The 20375-nt window shown below is 37.8% G+C and overlaps 1 protein-coding gene across 1 annotated transcript in view; it reads left to right on the plus strand.

The window, feature by feature from the left end:
- Window positions 1–20375, plus strand: part of map3k1 (mitogen-activated protein kinase kinase kinase 1, E3 ubiquitin protein ligase) — a 77305-nt gene that overhangs the window by 38419 nt on the left and 18511 nt on the right. Inside the window, exons 2-10 of the mRNA XM_052039286.1 lie at window positions 1352–1502; window positions 4004–4228; window positions 6699–6899; window positions 8485–8601; window positions 9743–9891; window positions 11109–11230; window positions 11845–11926; window positions 14532–14682; window positions 14975–15268. Coding sequence (XP_051895246.1) covers window positions 1352–1502; window positions 4004–4228; window positions 6699–6899; window positions 8485–8601; window positions 9743–9891; window positions 11109–11230; window positions 11845–11926; window positions 14532–14682; window positions 14975–15268 — 1492 coding nt within the window. The remainder of the gene's footprint in view (window positions 1–1351; window positions 1503–4003; window positions 4229–6698; window positions 6900–8484; window positions 8602–9742; window positions 9892–11108; window positions 11231–11844; window positions 11927–14531; window positions 14683–14974; window positions 15269–20375) is intronic.

The following is a 20375-nucleotide window of genomic DNA, read 5'->3' on the forward strand; positions in this document are numbered from 1 at the left end:
AGCCTGGGTCTCTGCAGCTGTGAGGCAGCACCTCTACTGACACACCTCTGTGGCTGGCTGGCTCTCTTGTTCTCCCATCTGCTAATATTTCTATTACCTTTTATTATTGTTTACTTTAAACTGCTCTAACTATGTGCCTTTTAGGCTACAATCCCCACTATTCACCCCCAGTTCTTCACAGCAGTTTTGATGCTGCTTTTTTTTTTATCCCCTGCAACAGAAGAGCATAACCAAAAAGCATAACAGGAAGTTTGGCTTAGCAGGAAATGTGCCCCATGTGGTGGATTATTAATAATGTGTATATTTTCATTAGAAAATCCAGCAATTTTTGTGTAGCTGGCTAAAGGTGGAGGACTGTTCTTAAAACTGTTGCAATAATGAACATTTACGGTTTTTTTAGTGACGCTGCCATAAAATTAACCTCGTAGGTTCACTTCCTATGACTGGTGATAAAATCTACTTTACCCTGAGCAGTACATTCTGCTGAAGCAGTTGTGCGCACACACCCACTGAAGAATGGATTCAGTAACCTTGAACTTTTGAGGTAAATTAGTGATAATGCTTCACAATAACCAGTGTATATACCAGCATTGTTTTACTGTTGGTGAAAGCTTTCGCAGTCTGCTCGGTAGGTTTCATTTATTTTGTTTAAATGCACTGCTCTAAACTGCTTGCCTACAAGCTATCTCTTGGGTTATTGCTTGCACGTCAGCTATAAGCCATATTAATGTGTTCCCACTGTTTCTCTGAGGGCCTCTAGTGTCCAGGGTTGCAACGTAACGTGTCTGACATTTATTTTGCAAATCCAGATGTTCGGACGTTCTGTAAATGTGCTCAAGATATTAGGGTATTTATCTTTTTGTCATTGGACAACAATACAATTTTATAATTACCTGGCCTTGTATTAGGCTTGGAGAATTGTTGAACAAGTTCTTCCTTTCTTATTACTAATAAAACTTTTTTTTTAATCTTTTGAGTTTTGTTTTGCATTCAGACACTTATTTGTATGGATATTCTTGGTGATCTTGTCCTTGGCAATGACAAATTCTGCTGAAGCAGTTGCGCACGCATCCACTGAAGAATGGTTTCAGTAACCTTGAACTTTTGAGATAAATTAGTGCTAATGCTTCACAGTAACCAGTGTATATACCAGCATTGTTTTACTGTTGTTAATAGTTCTGAGAGAAGCAGGTTATCCTGCCCCACCCTTGGAAACTCCCCTCATAAAAGTTTACAAGAAAGATGGTTTGTGGTATGATGTTTTGCAGTTGTTTGAAGAGTAATAGAATAAACATAAAGTGTGGTATTTAGTTTTGTTATTTAGTTGTATTTCCACAATTTTTTCCCACAGTCGAGACATCGAAAACAAGGAGACACTCAAGGGGTTAACAAAGATGGATGACCGCCCAGAAGAGCGCACAATTAGGGAAAAGCTCAAGGTGACGTGCATGCCAGCCTGGAAGCATGAATGGTTAGAAAGAAGGAATAGGCGAGGACCTGTAGTAAGTACAGCAACATATCTTGCAAAGGAGTTTTTTTTGGGGGTGGGGGTGGGCAAGAAAAAGTTCAGGCAAAATTCATTCTCTGTTCTAATGGGAGGCAGTTTCTGCATTATTCTATGAAAAGTATAAATGATTGTTAATTTATATCCCTTCCTTCTTTTAAATAGATTTAAGAATGCATTTTGTAATGTTAGGAAGGGAAATGAGACTTAACTAATATCAAAATGTGAACTTATGGCCACATTTAAAATTCCATACTTCCAAATTTTAATTTTCAAATGCTGATATTTCAGTTTCTACCTTTTTATGCTTGTGTAGAGGCCCAAACCCTCTTACTCTCTGAATCACAATTTAAACAAAAATAATTATAATCATACTCTTTGTTCTTTGTTTACTGTCTGAGAATTCTTCAGTCTGCTAGATTGCTCATTTGGTTAATGATCTCTCCTTTAATGCTACTGACTCCTATTATTAATATCAAATTAAAAGTAGCATCAAATTAGGGTAAATCAGATCTTGAGCCCACAAACTGAGTTCCAAGATTACCCCTTTAGACACTGGCTGCATTATCTGTGGCACTGTAAAGGAGAGCTAAGATGTGGTACTGTGCAGATATAATGGTTTGTTTTACCATTAAACTTAAAGCCTTATCACAGTGCCCTCTACTGTTATTTCAGATACTTGTCCTAGTTTTCGTTGAAAAAGGCACTTCAGTGTTTTACAGATTTGCTTCCTTTTCTCTTTAGTATATACAGTGGCATGCAAAAGTTTGGGCACCCCAGTCAAAATGTCTCTTACTCTGAGTAGTTAAGTGAGTAGAACATGAACTGATCTCCAAAAGTCATAAAGTTAGAGATGACACATTTCTTTTCAACATTTTAAGCAAGATTAATGTATTATTTTTGTTTTGTACAATTTTAGAGTGAAAAAAGGAAAGGAGCAAAAGTTTGGGCCCCAAGAGATTTGAGCTCTCAGATAACTTTTACCAAGGTCTCAAACCTTCATTAGCTTGTTAGGGCAATGGCTTGTTCACAGTCATCATTAGGAAAGGCCAGGTGATGCAAATTTCAAAGCTTTATAAATACCCTTACTCCTCAAACCTTGTCCCAACAATCAGCAGCCATGGGCTCCCCCAAGCAGCTGCCTAGCACTCTGAAAATTAAAATAAATGATGCCCACAAAGCAGGAGAAGGCTATAAGAAGATAGCAAAGCGTTTTCATGTAGCCGTTTCCTCAGTTTCTAATGTAATTAAGAAATGGCAGTTAACAGGAATGTTGGAGGTCAAGTTGAGGTCTGGAAGACCAAGAAAACTTTCTGAGAGAACTGCTCATAGAATTGCTAGAAAGGCAGATCAAAACCCCCATTTGACTGCAAAAGACCTTCAGGAAGATTTAGCAGACTCTGGAGTGGCGCTGCACTGTTCTACTGTGCAGTGACACCTGCACAAATACGACCTTCATGGAAGAGTCATCAGAAGAAAACATTTCCTGTGTCCTCACCACAAAATTCAGCGTCAGAAGTTTGCAAAGGAACATCTAAACAAGCCTGATGTATTTTGGAAACAAGTCCTGTGGACTGATGAAGTTAAAATAGAACTTTTTGGCTGCAATGAGCAAAGCATATGTTTGGAGAAAAAAGGGAGCAGAATTTCATGAAAAGAACACCTCTCCAACTGTTAAGCATGGGGGTGGATCGATCATGCTTTGGGCTTATGTTGCAGCTAGTGGCCTCGGGAACATTTCACTGGTAGAGGGAAGAATGAATTCAATTAAATACCAGCAAATTCTGGAAGCAAACATCACACTGTCTGTTTTTAAAAAAAAAAGCTGAAAATGAAAAGAGGATGACTTCTATAACAGGATAACCATCCTAAACACCTCAAAATCCACAATGGACTACCTCAAGAGGCACAAGCTGAAGGTTTTGCCATGGCCCTCATAGTCCCCGACCTAAACATCATCGAAAATCTGGATAGACCTCAAGAGCAGTGCATGCAAGGCAGCCCAAGGATCTCTCAGAACTGGAAGCCTTTTGCAAGGAAGAATGGGTGAAAATCCCCCAAACAAGAATTGAAAGACTCTTAGCTGGCTACAGAAAGCATTTACAAGCTGTGATACTTGCCAACAGGGGTGTTACTAAGTACTGACCATGCAGGGTGCCCAAACTTTTGCTTTGGGCCCTTTTCCTTTTTTTGTCATTTTGAAACTGTAAAAGATGGAAATAAAGGTAATCTTGCTTAAAATATTAAAGAAATGTGTCATCTTTAACATTATGCCTTTTTGGAAATCAGGTCATCTTTTACTCAGCTATTCACAGTAACAGAAATGTTGACCAGAGTGCCCAAACTTTTGCATGCCACTGTATATTAACTTGTGTTTGCATGTACTTACTTGTGAAATGTTATGCAGGTCTTGTAAATGATTTAATTAAAAACACCTTTTTTCTTTTTGTAGTCCAGTTCACTGGAAATTAACTCAAGTCACTTTTGTTTATCTTACAGGTTGTGAAACCAATTCCAGTGAAAGCAGATGGGACAGAGTTTGGAAAGCAAGCATCTGACTGTCAAACAAATGTAAATGCCTCTCCACAAATGCAGCGGGGAAGGCGTAGTCCTTCCCCTGGTAGTTCATCATCATCACCCACATCCTCCTCCTCCTCATCGTCAAAAAGTGTTGCAAAGTCTGAATCTCCTGGTGTAAGGAGGAAAAGAATATCACCAGTTCCTGTAAGTGCAAGAAGAAAGAATTTCTATCCTTCTAACACAAAACTATGTATAATAACTTTATCTAAATTAGCCTTTTGGTTTGGCATCTCCAAATTTCTAATGCACGAGTTAATCATCTTGGGACTTTGTGGCCAAATTCTATCGCATCTTCAAAACTTAAGGCTGATTTTTAAAGGAAGTATTATTTCTAGTACTGTGTTTTAATCTATTCTGCCAGTGACTAGGATTTTTAAATGTTGGGGTTATCCTGGGTGTATTAAAATTCATTGTTTTTTTCAGGTAAGTAAGTAGGTCTGCTTGATCAGTTAGGACTGCCATTTTCCATAGACAACATAGTATACAAAGAACTAATTCAAAAATATGCTGATGATTGTATAACAAAATATTGTTGGAATTTTACATTGACAGTCAAGGTGAAAATGGTTCTTGGCTTGTTGGATTTTCCAGAACTGTTCAATCCATGCACTGTGAGAATGTTGACATTTGGAACCAAAATTACATCAGTTACATAGAATATACAGCATGGAATAAAGCCATTTGACACACTTGATCTAAAGCAGTCCAATGACCATTTTCAGTCCTTATGGCTATGTGGTTAAAATTGATCAGAATCAGATTTATTATCACTGACTTATATGATGTGAAATTTGTTGTTTTGCAGCAGCAGTACAATGCAAAGGCATAAAATTACTGTAAATTACAAAAATAATGCAAAATAAAAAGGAATAATGAGGTAGGGTTCACAGACTCTTCAGAAATCTGATGGCAGAGGGGAAGAAGCTGTTCCTTAATCATTGAATGCAAGTCCTACCAATAAAATGTACATACCATTAATGTACTTTGTTTTTAAACCAAGGTTCCATGATGCAATTTGGGGGAAAAAAATTACACAGGATTAGGAGTGGACCACGTACTCCCTAGAGCCTCTTCCACCCTTTAATAAGATCATTGGTAACCTGATTGCAACCTCGGCTCTGCATTTCCATCTACTCCCACTAACCTTGCATCTCCTTGTTGACAAAAATCTCTACTTCTGTCTTAAAAAATACTCAGATTTGGCTTCCTCTACCCTTTGAGAAAGAGGGTTCCAAAGACACTCTAAAGAAGCTTAAGCTGCTTCTGTGCCTTAAGTGGATAACCCTTTTTTAAACAGTGAACCCTAGTTATAGATTCTCCCATAAAAGGATATAGTCGTACAGCATAGAAATGGAACCTTCAGCCCAGTGAGTCCATGCCTACCATCAAGTACCCATCTGTACTAATCTGATTTACCAACTGTTGGTCAGTAGTCTTCAAAGCCTTAGTGATTCAAGTGCTGATCCAAATACTCTCACAACATTGAAGGGTCTGCCTCCTCCACCCCCTCGGGCAGTGTGTTCTGGATTCCAATCAATCTCGAAGTGGGGGAAAAATCTTTCTTGGATCGCTTCTAAAACTACACTCTCTCTTAAACCTATATTGTAAGTGTTCATGCTCTAGTATACCGAACAATATTTAACCATTTGGCAAGAAACATCCCAACTAGTCATTTAATTGATTCTAACATCTTGACAGCAGTTCGGAGATGATCAATGAGCTGTAACATGTATTGGGATGTAAAAAGTGCCACTAAAGACAAGTTGTCGCTTCCTCGTATTGCAGAGCTACCTATATTTGCTTCCACTGGCTGCATGAATATCAACCATATTAATGTCATGAGTTACTTTGGCTTAAAGGGGGTCTGAATCTGCACCCTTTATTTGCATATAATTTGGCCAAGCTCCATTCGCGTATTTTTAGTATTTTGCTACAGCATAGCATGGAGGAGAAGGAAGTTGCTGGATACTGAATGGAAAATGCTGGAAATACCCCAGATAAAAGGTCACTGACCTGAAACATTAATTCTGTTTCTTTTTCCACAAGTGCTGCCTGATTGCTGAGTGTTATCAGCATTTTCTGTTTTTATTGTGCAAGCTGAAGATCTTGCTCCATCTCTTAAAGAATGGTGTGAAAATGGATAGAGTTCAAATTTGTGTAGTAGTCATCCAAATGTTGGAATGAGTAAGCGATTTCTTCCAAGTATTTTCCATGTTCTGCCTGAACTTGGATTACTGGGGGTCAGAAGTGCCATGATGGGAGAATGATGGAAAGAAAAGAGTCCACTTCTGGCTGTCAGCAGTATGAAACATTTTCAGTGTCCTTTTCTTTAAAATAAAACTATTCATAAGTGATGCCGCTGGAAAATTTAAAATAAGCTTGTCTTTCCTTGAAAATAATTGCAACAAATTTTACATGTCTAAATTGTTACTCACTAGTCATAGCAAAGGGTTTGTTTTTTTGAGCAGCTGACGCAAGCTGTGAAAATGCTGGAGTTCTTTTGCTTGTACACTAATCTGATTAGGTAGGCGCCTATGAAGAATAATTACTCCTGCAGGTTCTGAAGTGGAATTCTAAAATCTGGCTTGTGAAAGGTTTTGCAATCTTTCTTTAGTTTCAGAATGGACGTGTGACTCCTCCTAGGAGAGCTCCTTCACCCGATGGCTTCTCACCTTACAGCCCTGAAGAAACTAACCGTAGAGTCAACAAAGTAATGCGAGCACGGCTATATTTACTGCAGCAAATAGGGCCAAACTCCTTCCTCATTGGAGGCGATGTTCCAGACAATAAATACAGGGTGTTTATTGGTCCTCAGGTCAGTTCGATAGCAATTGTTAATGTTTTTATTTTCATTTATAGAAGAAATAAGGGAAGGCAATGAATATGCTCACTTATCAAGGTTCCATAACAGCTATTGGGCTGTAGATATTCCAGTTACTATTATGTATATTGCTTTTATAGTCCACACATCTAAAATATGCATTGCAGTATGGGATATGTAGATAATTTGCTTACCAAAGGAAAAATTATTATTATTGCATAACCCTGGCGGGTAAAGCATTTTTATTTGTTACAATGTACATAATATAGTATTCCTCAATACCAAAATTATATTAGCTTTCAAGAGGGGATATGGTCTATTGGAATTTGTACTGAAAGGCTATATTGGTATGGATTCAGTAACAGTAAATCATTAATGAATGTTGGTAGTAGGAAGCCTGGAGTGTTTAGTGTTGTTAAGGCAGTGAGAAGTCTGTATAGTGTAGTGAGCAATGAGCGTTCTTTTGCTGGAGTCCGTTAATCTCTTCTGGTGTGCTTTAGGCTAAAATGGAGTGGTGTTCTTGAGAGCTGTGCATTCAGACTATTCTGCACTCAAAAAGGAAGATGCTTTGTATTTTCAAGAAACCATTTGTGTTATTTTGGGGGAATGAATACCATTTGCCTCCGTAACATCTCAAACATTACTTAAATTCTAAATGTGTGATGGGACCTTTGTGTCTTTTACCAAGTTTTTATATTAATGTGGACATTTGTAGCAATATAGGGCCTGTATTTGTCTTTAAGTTAATCCATATTCTTAACAAACAAATTTTCAGTTGCCCTTGTATTTTGAGAAGCAGTAATAAAAGTTTGAAAGAATGTACAATTACAACAGAAAATGGAATGGAAAACTATTGTGCCACACTATTCATGCAAGGACTAAGATTGTGGAATGCTCCAGATCTACTGGCATGCTTCCTTTTTAAGAGCCACCTGGGTATAGCAAGAGCAATGGAGAGAGAACAAAAGTGACCACAGTGGCCCCACCCCTCCCAAAGCTCTGTCCACCTGAATCTATGAATATCCTGTATTAGCCAGATCCAGAAACACGTCTACAATGATAGACATCTAGGCTGTCCTCAACTAAGTGCAACTAAACATTGAAGAGGAGGCTCTTCAAATAACCAAAATAAAGGTCAACAAAAATTTGGAAAACTGACTTAGAATTAGCCTGCAATAGTTGCAAGTGGCTTGAGAAATTCTAAATAACAATCTTCGAGCATGCTACTATTTCCAACCTTCTGCCTTCCCTAATGCTTCACCCCAGTTTCTGGCAGCTAGCAAGGATCTCTGGATGGAAGACATCAAGTCTCACAAAGATTACTCAAGACACAACGATTGTCAAACTGAGTTTGTACTGTATCATTTAGTTAAAGCTGCCCAGTCCCAGCTTGGAGGGTGGGAAGAGAAGAGAGAGGGGAGCTGTATGGAGTAATCATTCTAGGGGAGGATAGGAAGGGAGGTATATCGAAGGTAACAACACTCTTTACATGGCTTGAAAATCTTATGGAGAAAATTTAACATTCTACTATTAACTTTAACTTCCTATCCTTGAACTTTGCCAATTTGACCTTTTGTAGACCTGCAGTTGTGGACGTGGAACATTCTGCATTCATGTTCTGTTTGTTATGTTACGAGTCTTCCAGTTAGAACCTTCTGATTCATTGCTATGGAGAAAGACGTTAAAAAACTTTGAGGTAAGTGAAACTTTCAGATAAATTTCTAATTTTCGGGGGAATTCATAATCTTTAGATTGAATTTGTGAATCAACTTTCACTGCCCCAGAATGTCCCATAGGACTCTGGCCAGAAAGAGCAGTCACTGATTTTGCAAACAGCTCTACCAATTTGGGCTCATTAAGGTCCAACAAATATATAAGACAAATGACTGGATGTCCTGTTGTTGGCTGCAGGATAGATATTGGACAGGGCACCAGGAGAACTTGCCTACTCTTCTACAGAATTGTGGTGCAAGATATTTTGTGCTTAGCTAAGCAGGCTAGCTAGGCCTCACTATACCATCTGACCTGAAATGCAATCTTGTATATTTTGCATTTTACTTGTTGCTTTGCTTGTCCAGAGATGATATAACTATTAGATATTTTAAAAAATCATTGTCAGTGCAGATATTACACGCAGACTTGTTAAACATATTGTGGAATGGATTAACTTGGGCAGTTGTAAAGGGCAAAAATTGCATTGGAGAACAAAACAATAGTCGGGATGTTGCCTCTAACAAGTGGGGGTTGGGGAGAAAAAGACTATGGAAATACTTGAGTAGGTTATGGAAGAGCAACTAATAGATGCCGATACTTAATATAGTTGTTTTCATGAACCAGTAAAGGGGACTTGATAATGCAGGACATCAGGGTCTGCTGACTTAATACTGAACAAAATAAATAGTGGAACGAATCTAATTTGTCTGTTTTCTGCTTCACTGTGCTAGATTAGGCTGTTCCCATGGGTAGCCAATAGATGTAAAAGTTTGATAATGATTTGGGCCAATGGGAGGTGGATCAGGATTGCTGGGGACGAATAGAACAGCAGCTAGAGATGTTATCCTGAGGAACAAGATATATTTAGGGAAGGGGATCATGTTTTTTTGGCAATACTTGACAACTAGATTCTGTTAATGAAAGACTTGAGGAAATGTGCCATACTTGACTAGGGCCTTGTTAATTACAGTGTACGTGCAATCTCTGCTCAGAAAGAAGGATGCATTTTCAGTAAATAACATGGGAAGTAGTTATCAAAGTTGTGCAATAGGATTGGTTTTAATCAAAATATAATGAAATGCCTACTTTAGAAATTAAGAATTAAATTTGTTTTTACTCAAAAGGTGGAGAGTCTATTTCAGAAGTACCACAATAGACGGAGCTCCCGCATCAAAGCACCATCCCGTAGTACCATACAAAAGTTTGTTTCCCGTATGTCTAATTCGCATATATCTGCTTCATCTAGTACATCAACATCCAATTCAGAAAACAGGTGGGTATTGGAATGAATAGCCTTGAAGGGGTCTGGGGTGGGGGAGGAGAGAAGGATCAAGAGACTATTTGTCTTCATTAGAAAGCGAAAACTTCGAGTGCTTGACTCGCAGATATTCCAAAGCACCTTATAATCAGTTATGTATTTATGAAGTTTTAATCACCATTGTGTGCACAGCAAGATTCCATAGACACTCAGTTGAACTATTTTAATTTGATGATGATGGTTGAGTGATTTGTTGGCCAAGACTGAAAGACCATTGCCTTTCCATTAGAGTTAATGACACCTCTGTTTAGATTCTGATCCACGAGGCTAAATGAATTCATGCTCTCGTTTCTCATGTTTTTCTAATGTTCTGAAGTTTGTTTTTATAATGACAATGAAATCAGTGTTCGTCGTCATCCCAGTGTAACGCTGATTGCTGCTGCCTACATGTGCACAAAATGAAAGTCCATTCAAGTGTCCTGCTCCTCCATAGGATGAACAAATGTGTAGCATCCGCGGATGTAGTCAGCACAAAATGAACGATTTTAAGTGAACTTTTTGCATTCTATTCTCACTGGGAACTAATTAAATAGTAAAATGTAATTGAGCAATTTAGTAGTCTTAATTACTGTTGGGGACCCTTTCTGGTCCTGACAAATTAATTTGTAAGTATAAGGTGTATTTTCTTTTGTCCTTTTGAATTCTGTTTTACTTATTGATTTTTAAATTTGTTATTTCATTTCCTATTTTAATGTGCACATCCCAATCTTTATTTTGCATTCTGTAAATGGGGAAATATCAATTAAAATTTTTTTTTGCTATTTGGTATGCAGTATTAGATTTCGGAGTCATTAAAGGTGCTATTAATTCAAAAGAGGCACTTTGCAGAACAAAAGAGGTATATAATGCTGCCAAGCTTGAGAATTGGGAAGTATCAGGAAGTTGCATAGTTACTGACCATACATAGATTTTTGTTCTCTATAAAGTCCAGGTATTGTCACTTGAAATCAAAAACATGTCCATTTGATAAATATCTTCAAATTCTGGGAACATGGAAGTGGATTTTCAATGTTATTGATTAACTTTTAAATGGAACTCAAGATCAATTGGTATTTGCAGTTATAGGAAAATTGATTTGTCTCAAGGTTCTATATAGGTATCCACGGGAAAAGGTTTTGGAACTTATTAACTTCATGAAGCTATAAAGTTGTTTTTTTTTAAATCTTTTCTAGCTTGAAGGATGAAGAAGAACAAATGTGCCCCATTTGTCTACTGGATATGCTGGATGAGGAAAGCTTAACAGTGTGTGAAGAAGGCTGCAGGAATAAACTTCACCATCACTGCATGTCAATCTGTAAGCTTCTGATGATCTTCTTTAACTTTTAATTTATAAATGGGTGAAATGTGACAACTTGAAAGCAGAAGTTGGGGATATTTTATCTGAAGATCAAGAGATGAACTTTTTTTTTCTGGATTCATTCTAAAATGATGATTTGAATTGGAAACTCCTGAAATGAGATTTACTGTGGTCCATTTTCTGAATATGTTAAAATAAGGTTTTAATGTAATGGTGCACAAATGTTAAACATTTTTCTGTTTGTGGTCTATTCTTTGGGGGGGAAAAAAATTCACTCCTCATAAAGCCATGAACCTGTTAACAAATGCCAACCAGATTGGTGCAGTGTAATCTACCCTCGTCAGTCAACATTACTGGAGCAAAACATAAGCAGAGATATAATTGCCTAAAATATGAGTGTGAATTCTATGTGTGGTGTTGCAGAATATATGCATCATTATTTTACCTAAGTAGTCACTTGGGAATACATTGTCTCAACAGTTGTATGGAGTCAATGGTCTATAAAACTGTCTTCAAGTTTAAAGCAAAATACTAAACATAACCTGCAGACAGATTTTTATTTTCAAGACTGAACTTTTGAAGATACTCAGTTTTGTTGGACTTTATTCCAGGGGCTGAAGAATGCAGAAGAAACCGAGAGACTCTGATCTGTCCTCTTTGTAGAGCCAAATGGAAGTCCCATGAACTACACAGGTGGCGAAATTTGCTTCATGAATTATAAAGTTTTTTAGTGTGTTATGTGCATGTACCTTTTTAATTCCCTGACATTTTAAATCTTGCATATTTTGAATTGATTTTCATTTGTGATTTTGTGACAGTCTTTCAAAATTGCATCCTCTGGGATTAAAGCTATTTTGTATTTCTCCCGTAGCACTGACGAGCTGGCTCCTATTCACTTCCAGATATTAAGGCTGGAATTCATCAGATCTCTTTTTGGTGTAAAGAAGTTGCATCTGGGAGATCTAAATTGCAAAGAATTCCTAAGAGTTCAAAATTGTCACTTAATATTTTTGATATTACTTGTTATGCAAATATTGTAGACCTTGTATTCATCACCGGATTTTATACTGCAGTAATTGTATTGAAGGTTCTTAGTATTCACTGTACAAAGGCTAGAGTCTTAGTTGAAACCATTGCTATAGACATGACCAAGTAAGAATACCACTATTTGTTTTATTCTAAGTTGCCTATTTGATGCAACAATTAGGACTGCTCCATATAAAATCATGAGAGGCATAGATAAGGTGAATGGTCGCAATCTTTCTCTCAGGGTAGGGGAGCCTAAGACTAGTGGGCATAAATTTAATGTGAAGGAAAAGTTTTAAAAGCAGCCTGAGGGGCAAGTTCTTTACGCAGGGTGGTGGATATGTGGGATGAGCTGCCTGAGGAAGTGGTAAAGTCAGGTAAAATTGCGGTGTTTAAAAGACATTTAGATGGGTACATGGATGGGAAAAATTTGAAGGGATATGGGCTGAATGCAGGCAAATGGAACTAGCTGAGGAATCAGGTCTATTATCACTGACTTATGTCGTGAAATTTGTTGTTTTGCGGCAGCAGTACAATGCAAGACGTAAAGACATAAAAATTACTAAGTTACAAAAATAGTGCAAAAAGAGGAATAACAAGGTAGTGTGACAGCCAGATGTCCCAGGTTGGGGGAGCAGGACTGACAGAACCGCCACATCTGTGCACCACTGAGTTAATCATGAAGCAAACTCTACTATCTGGTCCATGCAGTGGACAGTGAAGCCCTCGGGCTGGAGCAGTGTCTGGAGTGCTGGGAGTGAACCATGTCTCTGCGAAGCAGAGTACACAGCAGTCCCTGATGTCCCTCTGGTACTGCAGTCTTGCTCTGAGACCTTCAATTTTATTTTCCAGAGACTGTACATTAGTGGGGGGGGGGGGGTGCCTTTGGGTCCTGCATTTCAGTTTTACCTCCAGCCACGTTTTCTGAAACTGTGGAGATGTTCCCTGAGCTTCCAGCTGCTGCACTCACTCCCTGGGTGGTCTGGAATCCTGAGTCTGTCAGTTCTTAAAATTGCTAGTTTTTTTTAAATGAAACAATGTTGCTTGCTGCAGTTTCTGTGGCTGCAGATTTCAGCTCTAGTAGTTGTAAACAGAAGTATTTTGTCATTCCCTTGGGAGCTGTACACAAAAAGTCGCGCCTGTTTGGCGCCATCTTTATCTATGAAGATAGTCAACCTGGTCAGCATGGACGAGTTGGGCCGAAGGATCTGTTTCCATACTGTATAACTCTTGACTCTTTGATTTGCCTGCCCGCCTCTTGCTGTGCCTGAAATTTGCATCAGTAATTGACAGCAAAAACTGCTGGCACGTCGATAGCCTTGCTGTCAGTAGAAACCAGACAGCAAACTCTGTATCCTATACATATTTGGATGGAAAAGTAAAATTCATGTTAATGATGCCTGCCTCTCTGCAAGGTGAACTGTTGTGGTCTTTTGCAGGTGAAATCAATACAGAATTGTTATTGATTTTATGTGAATTTCATCTATTTACTCATGATCATCCTTGCATAAAACAGTGAAAATGATCCTTGTTCACTCAGATATAACTGAATTTTTAACAATATACTAAATAGTTAATGCTGGACAACCTCACTTGCCCAGAGTTTCATTTCCTCAGGACATTTCAAATTTCAATTTTTTTTTAATAGACTTTGATGTATAAATGTCTTGATCAAATGTTCAGGTCCAAATCTCTTTCACTTTCTTTGGTTTTGTAATATCTAATTTCCTTCAACTTTAGTTGATGATAAGCTGCAAAACAAAACCCCAATTGTTAATGGAAGTTACTACTTGAAATTATAGTATAAATTTTCCTAACAAGAGCTCACAATGCCCAATCTCTGGTCTTCAGGACTACATTGGCTACCTGTAACCAGATTAGGTAAAGCATTCAGCAGTCCAGCAACAAGACCCTGACTGCAGCGACAGCTTTATCAGCCATTAACAGCTGTCAGGGTTTTTAAATATTTGAATATCTTTTGAATTTCAGAAACATTTTAAGAATTGTTATCATTCTCTAGCATAAATGCTGATAATTCTCAGCAAGATAAAGTTCCATTGACAAGTTCCGTAACAATGTATTGAGAGAGAAGGCACTGTCAGTAAAATATTTGGGACTCCTGCAGATATAGTCAAATGCAGAAGTCCCAGACTTGCTGGCATTTTGCCAGCAAAACCGGAGCCAGTTGTTTTGCATTAATCTATTAATTATTATTCATTTAGTATTTTGTTGCAGGATTTTACAACATGGTTTTATTTTTTCCTTTTTAAAGCCACGAATCTCAAAGTTCAATACAGGTTCAAAATCAGCCACAGGATGTAGCTGCACAGAGACGACAGCAGGACAGTGACTTCAGCCTTCACCATTATGGTGTCCAGCAAATTCCACACTCTTACAAAGAGCTGACAGAACCCTGGATTCAGGTGAGGAGGTTACAAAGATATTAAATTACTCTTTTCACAAGGAGAATTATTGCAGCATGGTTGAATGCAGTGAAAATTTGAAACACACATGACCTATATTTCCTACTGTAAATGTTTTGAAACCTGTTACTGAAATTCTGTGATAAGTTGCAATGTTTACAAGGTTAAACTAGCAGTAAATTTCAGTGAATTTTAATTGATATTTTCTTATCTTTTATTTGGAATATGTGCTTCTAACAATTTGGATTTTTATCTATAGTTTGCTGTTAACGCCGTCTACTTTCTTGTTTAGATATTTGGAATGGAACTTGTCAGCTGTCTCTTTTCTCGGAACTGGAATGTACGAGAGATGGCATTAAGACGTCTTTCACATGATGTTAGTGGTGCCTTGCTATTGGCAAATGGTGAAATCCGTACTGGAAGTTCCTCCTGTAGTAATGGAAGTGACACTGGATCTAGTTGTCTAATGGGAGCCAATGGATCATCTCAGACTGATATCTCAGGAGACGTGGTGGTGGAGTCATGTTGCAGTGTACTCTCTATGGTCTGTGCTGACCCAGTCTACAAAGTATATGTTGCTGCTCTGGTAAGATACTGGTATCTTAGTATTTCAAATGGAATATACACAGTGCTCAGTCAATAAAATACCAGTTCCAAAATGTATTGTGCAAATCACATCTCAAAACCCATAATTAGGCTGCAAACAAAAAAAAACAGACTTTGAAATTTTTAAATTGGGCCTTTTTTAAAAAAAAACTCCTATAGTGAGGAGGTATCTTGGAACACTGGTACAATACATTTCCAATAAAATTGGACTCATTGCCACCAAGATACCTCTCCTAGTATGTGCTTATAACTTGTATTTTATTATAGAGATTTCACTAATTGTGCTTAACTGGTACTAAAATGATTAATTTTGGAATTTGTGATTTTTTTTTTCTTTTGGGTGGTGGAAGAACAATGCTGAGAAATAACTTGTGATTCTGCAGATGCTGGAACCTGGAGCAACATGAAGTGCTGGAGGAACTCAGCAGGCTAGGCAGTATCTATGGATGGAAATAAATGTCAACGTTTTGAGTCGATGCCCTTCATGAAGTCCTGATGAAGGGTCTTGACTTGAAATGTCGACTGTTTATTTCCCTCCATAGATGCTGCCTGACCTGCTGAGTTCCCCTAGCACTTTGTGTGTGTGTGTGTGTTGCTGAGAAATGACAATCAAATTGAACATTTAACATCCCGTTTAGCCATATAACTGCCTGCTAATTTAGAGAAAGCTTTAATATTTCAGTTTTCAATGAATTAATGTCCATATTAGAATAATGGGCTGAAGAAAATCATCATGATTTTCTCTGCATTGTCTAGGATCAGTTGTTAGTCTTAAGACCATTTCCAATGTAACTTTTTTTTTACACCATCTTATTGATTTTTTTTTCCCTGTTTATTTGAATTGTTTTTGGACAGTTTTATTTATCACCAGTATTTGCTCATTCCCACCCGGGGTGAAATGGGTTGAGGCTGCTTATGCTTAAAAATTTTAATGGAATGAGAATTAGGTTTATATAAAACTAAAGGTGGAACTGCATTTAGAACCAGCTATAATTAACAGGACAATCAACTGTTTATAAAAGTTAAATACAGTAGTAGAAAATAATTGTGTATGTAGATTTTAAAAGAACATTTGCTTGTGTGGGAAGCTTGTTAATAAACTATAAAGTCACTGGTATTCAATGGAGTGAGATGCTATAACAGTTTGCATTTTGTCATATAACACCGTAAAGTGTTCCAAGACATTTTACAAGAGGATTATCTAAGCCACATAAACTGTTTAGTGTAGGTGAGCAAAAGCCTAATCAAATAGGTGGGTTTTAAGAAGCATCTTAAAGTTGTAAAGTAGGGTAGAGAGATTGGAGATGTTTAGATTAGGAATCTCGGATCTTGGGTCCTTGGCACTTGAAATCAAGGCCATCTTTTAGCAGCAAAATTAAAATTTGTGCTTGGTCAATAGGCTAGCATTGGAGGAATGTAAGTATTGCCAGTTTGTAGGGCAGGGTTAAGGAGATGAGGAGGAGCAAGGCCCCATGGAAAAATTTGAGGAAAAAGATAAACATTTTAAATTTGCTGCTTGAATAATCAAAGCTGCTATGTAAATCAGGGAGCATGGTGGTGATGGTGAAGACAAAAGTCTGAATTGTTGATAGTCTTAGGTTTACAAATGGTATAAAGTGTACAGATGAGTTGAGGTAAGAGTAGAATCGGGTATAGTTAGGTGGAAATGGGAGTCTTTGTTGTCAGAAGCTCATCCCTAGGTCAGTTATGATGCCAAGGGTTCAAACTGTCTGGTTCAGTATTGGATACTGGCCAAGGATAAGAATTGGGCAAGTGATTTGGAAATGACTTTGTGGTAGTGCCCAAAGATGGAAATATGTCCTTGTACAGTACAAGATGATGGATCAGTAGTGCGACATTGGGTGCTTATGTGTGGTCTAGAGGTAATGAGAAAGCTAAATGCCATCAGTAGCTTTGTAGAAGCTATGAGTAGGTAATATTAATGAGGGGAAGCATGTTGATGAAATCTGGAGGCTGTATGGGAATGAAAAGAAAAGGTGCTGCTGTTGGTTCTGTATGATTAGCAAGAATGGGAACCAAGTGAGTGCAGTCCAAAGCAAATGGATGACTGGAGAGGCAATGGAAGAGGATGTCAAAAGCTGCAGACTGGTGGAGAGCTGGCTAATTTTCTGTGTAATGCATGATATCATTTGTGACTTTGGCAGAGATCTCTAAAACCAGAGGGCACTGTTTTGAGATGAAGGAATTTTAGGTTTAGAGGGGAGCTAAGGGAATTTAAAAACAAATTCACCTGGTTGAATCTGCAACATACTGTCTGAGAGTGGTGGCAGCAGAAACTCTCACAGTGCCCAGACAAATACTTGAATTGCCAAGGCATAGGAGACTGTAGGCCCAAGTGCTGGAAAATCTGATTAGTACGGATTGGTTCTCATTTGTTGGGGATGGTAGTCTAAGTGGCTTAATTCTGTGCAGTGTGTCTTTGACAATGAGCTGTTTTGCTATTATAACCTGGTTGATGCCATTTTGGTACTTTGATTTGAGCTGGAGTCCTTTTTGGGGTTCTGGGAAAGATGACTACAGACTTTGGAAGCAACTGTGCATTCAAGGGCTTTTGATAAAAAGAGGAGGCTGGAATTGGTGTGGTAATTTGCAAGGATACAGAGTTTAGTTAGAAGGGAATAATGACAGCAAATTTGAAGGTGGGGGGACCAGAACCTGAGGCCCAAGAACTGTTAACAATACTAACTAATGTGGAAGATGCAAAGGAAAGGCATGTAATCAAACATTTACCAGCAATAGTCAGGGATGGATAAGATGAATTTTATGCGTAGGATAGTGGGTCACACCATCTTGGTCCTAATACAGGGATGACACAAAATGTCAGCCATCCCTTTGCCTCCACAGATATTATTTGACCCATTGGGTTTTTGTATATCTGTAGAACACTAAAGAAATATTATGCCTCTAGATATTGTAGAAGCAAGGTAATAACTGATTTTGTGTTTTACTCTAACGATTGCATAAAGGGTTCTGACTTACTAGATTTTAAGTTATTAAGAAAGCTTTTTTTAAAAAAAAACTAGAGCTATTCTCAGACAAAGATTTAGATGTAACACAAACATTCAAAACAGCTTTAAGGTGAATTAATGCAACCCATTTCCAATGATTAATGAGTCAATAACTAGAGGGAATACATAATTAAAATTATATCATTTGGTAATTTTGTTCTGCAATAATTTGATAGAGATCTTTTGACAAAATAAAATCTCTTTTTACCCTATCACTTTGGTATATTTTGGTGCACTCTTTTCTGTGAATGAATAGGTTATAGCTTAAAAACTGCATTCTGAGTGCCTGTTGTTCTGCTAACACTCCCACAAAGAACTGTGGGTACCCTATACTGCTGCCCAGATAATATTTATTCAGATAAATTCTAGACCCTGACTCTCCATTCCATTGGTTAAAAAGTAAGCATTGGCATACATGACCCAAAAAATCTGGCATCCTGGCAAGTGTTTCCAATGTACCCAACAGAGGGTGTGTGAAAGAGGAAGTTCACATTCTGATACCAAGCATTTCAGAATTGCAATTGGCTGTGACAGAAGACTTCTAATCCTAGATTTTTAAGTTTATTTTTACACATTACATATTATGAAACACCTTGCTGGATATACTTGGTATCTGTTGATAGAAAAACAAAATAATTTCTTCAAGTTGATTTTTTTTTGTTGGGATATATGGCATTGTACTAAAATTGAAACCTAAGTTTATCAATTTCTTTTGCATTTGATGGTTATGCTGAAATGGTTAAATTAAGGTCTGACTTCATGCATCCTGGGCTTGTGAAAGATGGGAATCATTTTAACTAAGTATTAATGACTTTTGTTAGGTTAAAAGGGTGAAATTTGAAACCCCATCTTTCCTGTTCAGTATTGTCAACCCTGTCCTTTTGAATTCTTAGTGCTTACTGAGGCTGACATTTGCTTGTGGCATTTTGTTTAGAGGGGTTGGCATGTAGGAACATTGAAAAGCATTGTTCATTTAGGTTTGCAACCACGTGCCTTACAGAAAGGCTTTTCTGTTGCACATTTGTACGATGCTATATGCTGCAGTAAGTAGGAGCACCGAGGCATATAAAGACAACATCTATTAAAATTATTGGTTGGTATTAGAATATGTCAGTCGTACATCAAATAAAATATTTTTACATAGAAGACAAAGGGCTAGCCTTTTCTGTCCACAAAACCACATTCATAGACATACATTGAGCTTGAACACAATCTGTATCTGTGCAAACTGCTCCTCTATTAATGAAGTGATTAGTTGTGTGTGCTGTATCCTGTAATCCTATTGCAAAAATAGAAAATGCTACAAACAGCATTGATGAGGAGAGAAACTGAGGAAAAATTGTTTAACATCAAGGACCCTTCATCAGAAAAATCCTATGCTGTGGTGAAGTGGATAACACCAGGATGGAAGTCGTAAGAGACTGCTGTTGCTGGAATCTGGAGTGGGGGGAAAAAAAAATAAGCTGCTGGAGGAACTCAGCAGGTCAGGCAACATCTATGGAGACGAAGGGATAGTTGAGGTATTTGAGGAAAATAGAAGCAGTTGAGTGTTGCCCTACCCTTCTGGATGTTTGTGGAAAGTTATTGGAGGAGGATGATGTGGTCAAAAGTGTCAGAGACTGCTGATAGGTCAAAAGAGGAATAGATTACATTTTGTCACAATCAAAATTAATGTTATTCAATAGACGAGCTGTACCAGTACTATTAAATGCAGAATAAAAAGTTGACTTTGGTCAATACACTGTGTGTAAATATGATATATTGTACATTTAATTTTCACTTGTTGCATGCTTTCCAGTGTTAAGTAGGGACTGTGCTCCAAGTTATTAAAGGCTCACTTCCACCTTTTTCCAGAGATGTTAACTCTGGGCTTATGGTTCCACAAGTACTAATAGATTTTTGCATCTTGATCAAGTGATTGTTTAAGGACAGACATGAACAAAAGTTCATCTATTTGGGTATCGCAACTGGGCTTAATACTATGCTAGTACAATCTCAACACTTCTGCTTCCCAGTAGAATGATTAGAAATCGATCAGGAGCAAGGACCTATGTGAAA

Source organism: Pristis pectinata, chromosome 2 (genome assembly GCF_009764475.1).
Source record: "Pristis pectinata isolate sPriPec2 chromosome 2, sPriPec2.1.pri, whole genome shotgun sequence".
Classification (NCBI taxonomy): domain Eukaryota; kingdom Metazoa; phylum Chordata; class Chondrichthyes; order Rhinopristiformes; family Pristidae; genus Pristis; species Pristis pectinata.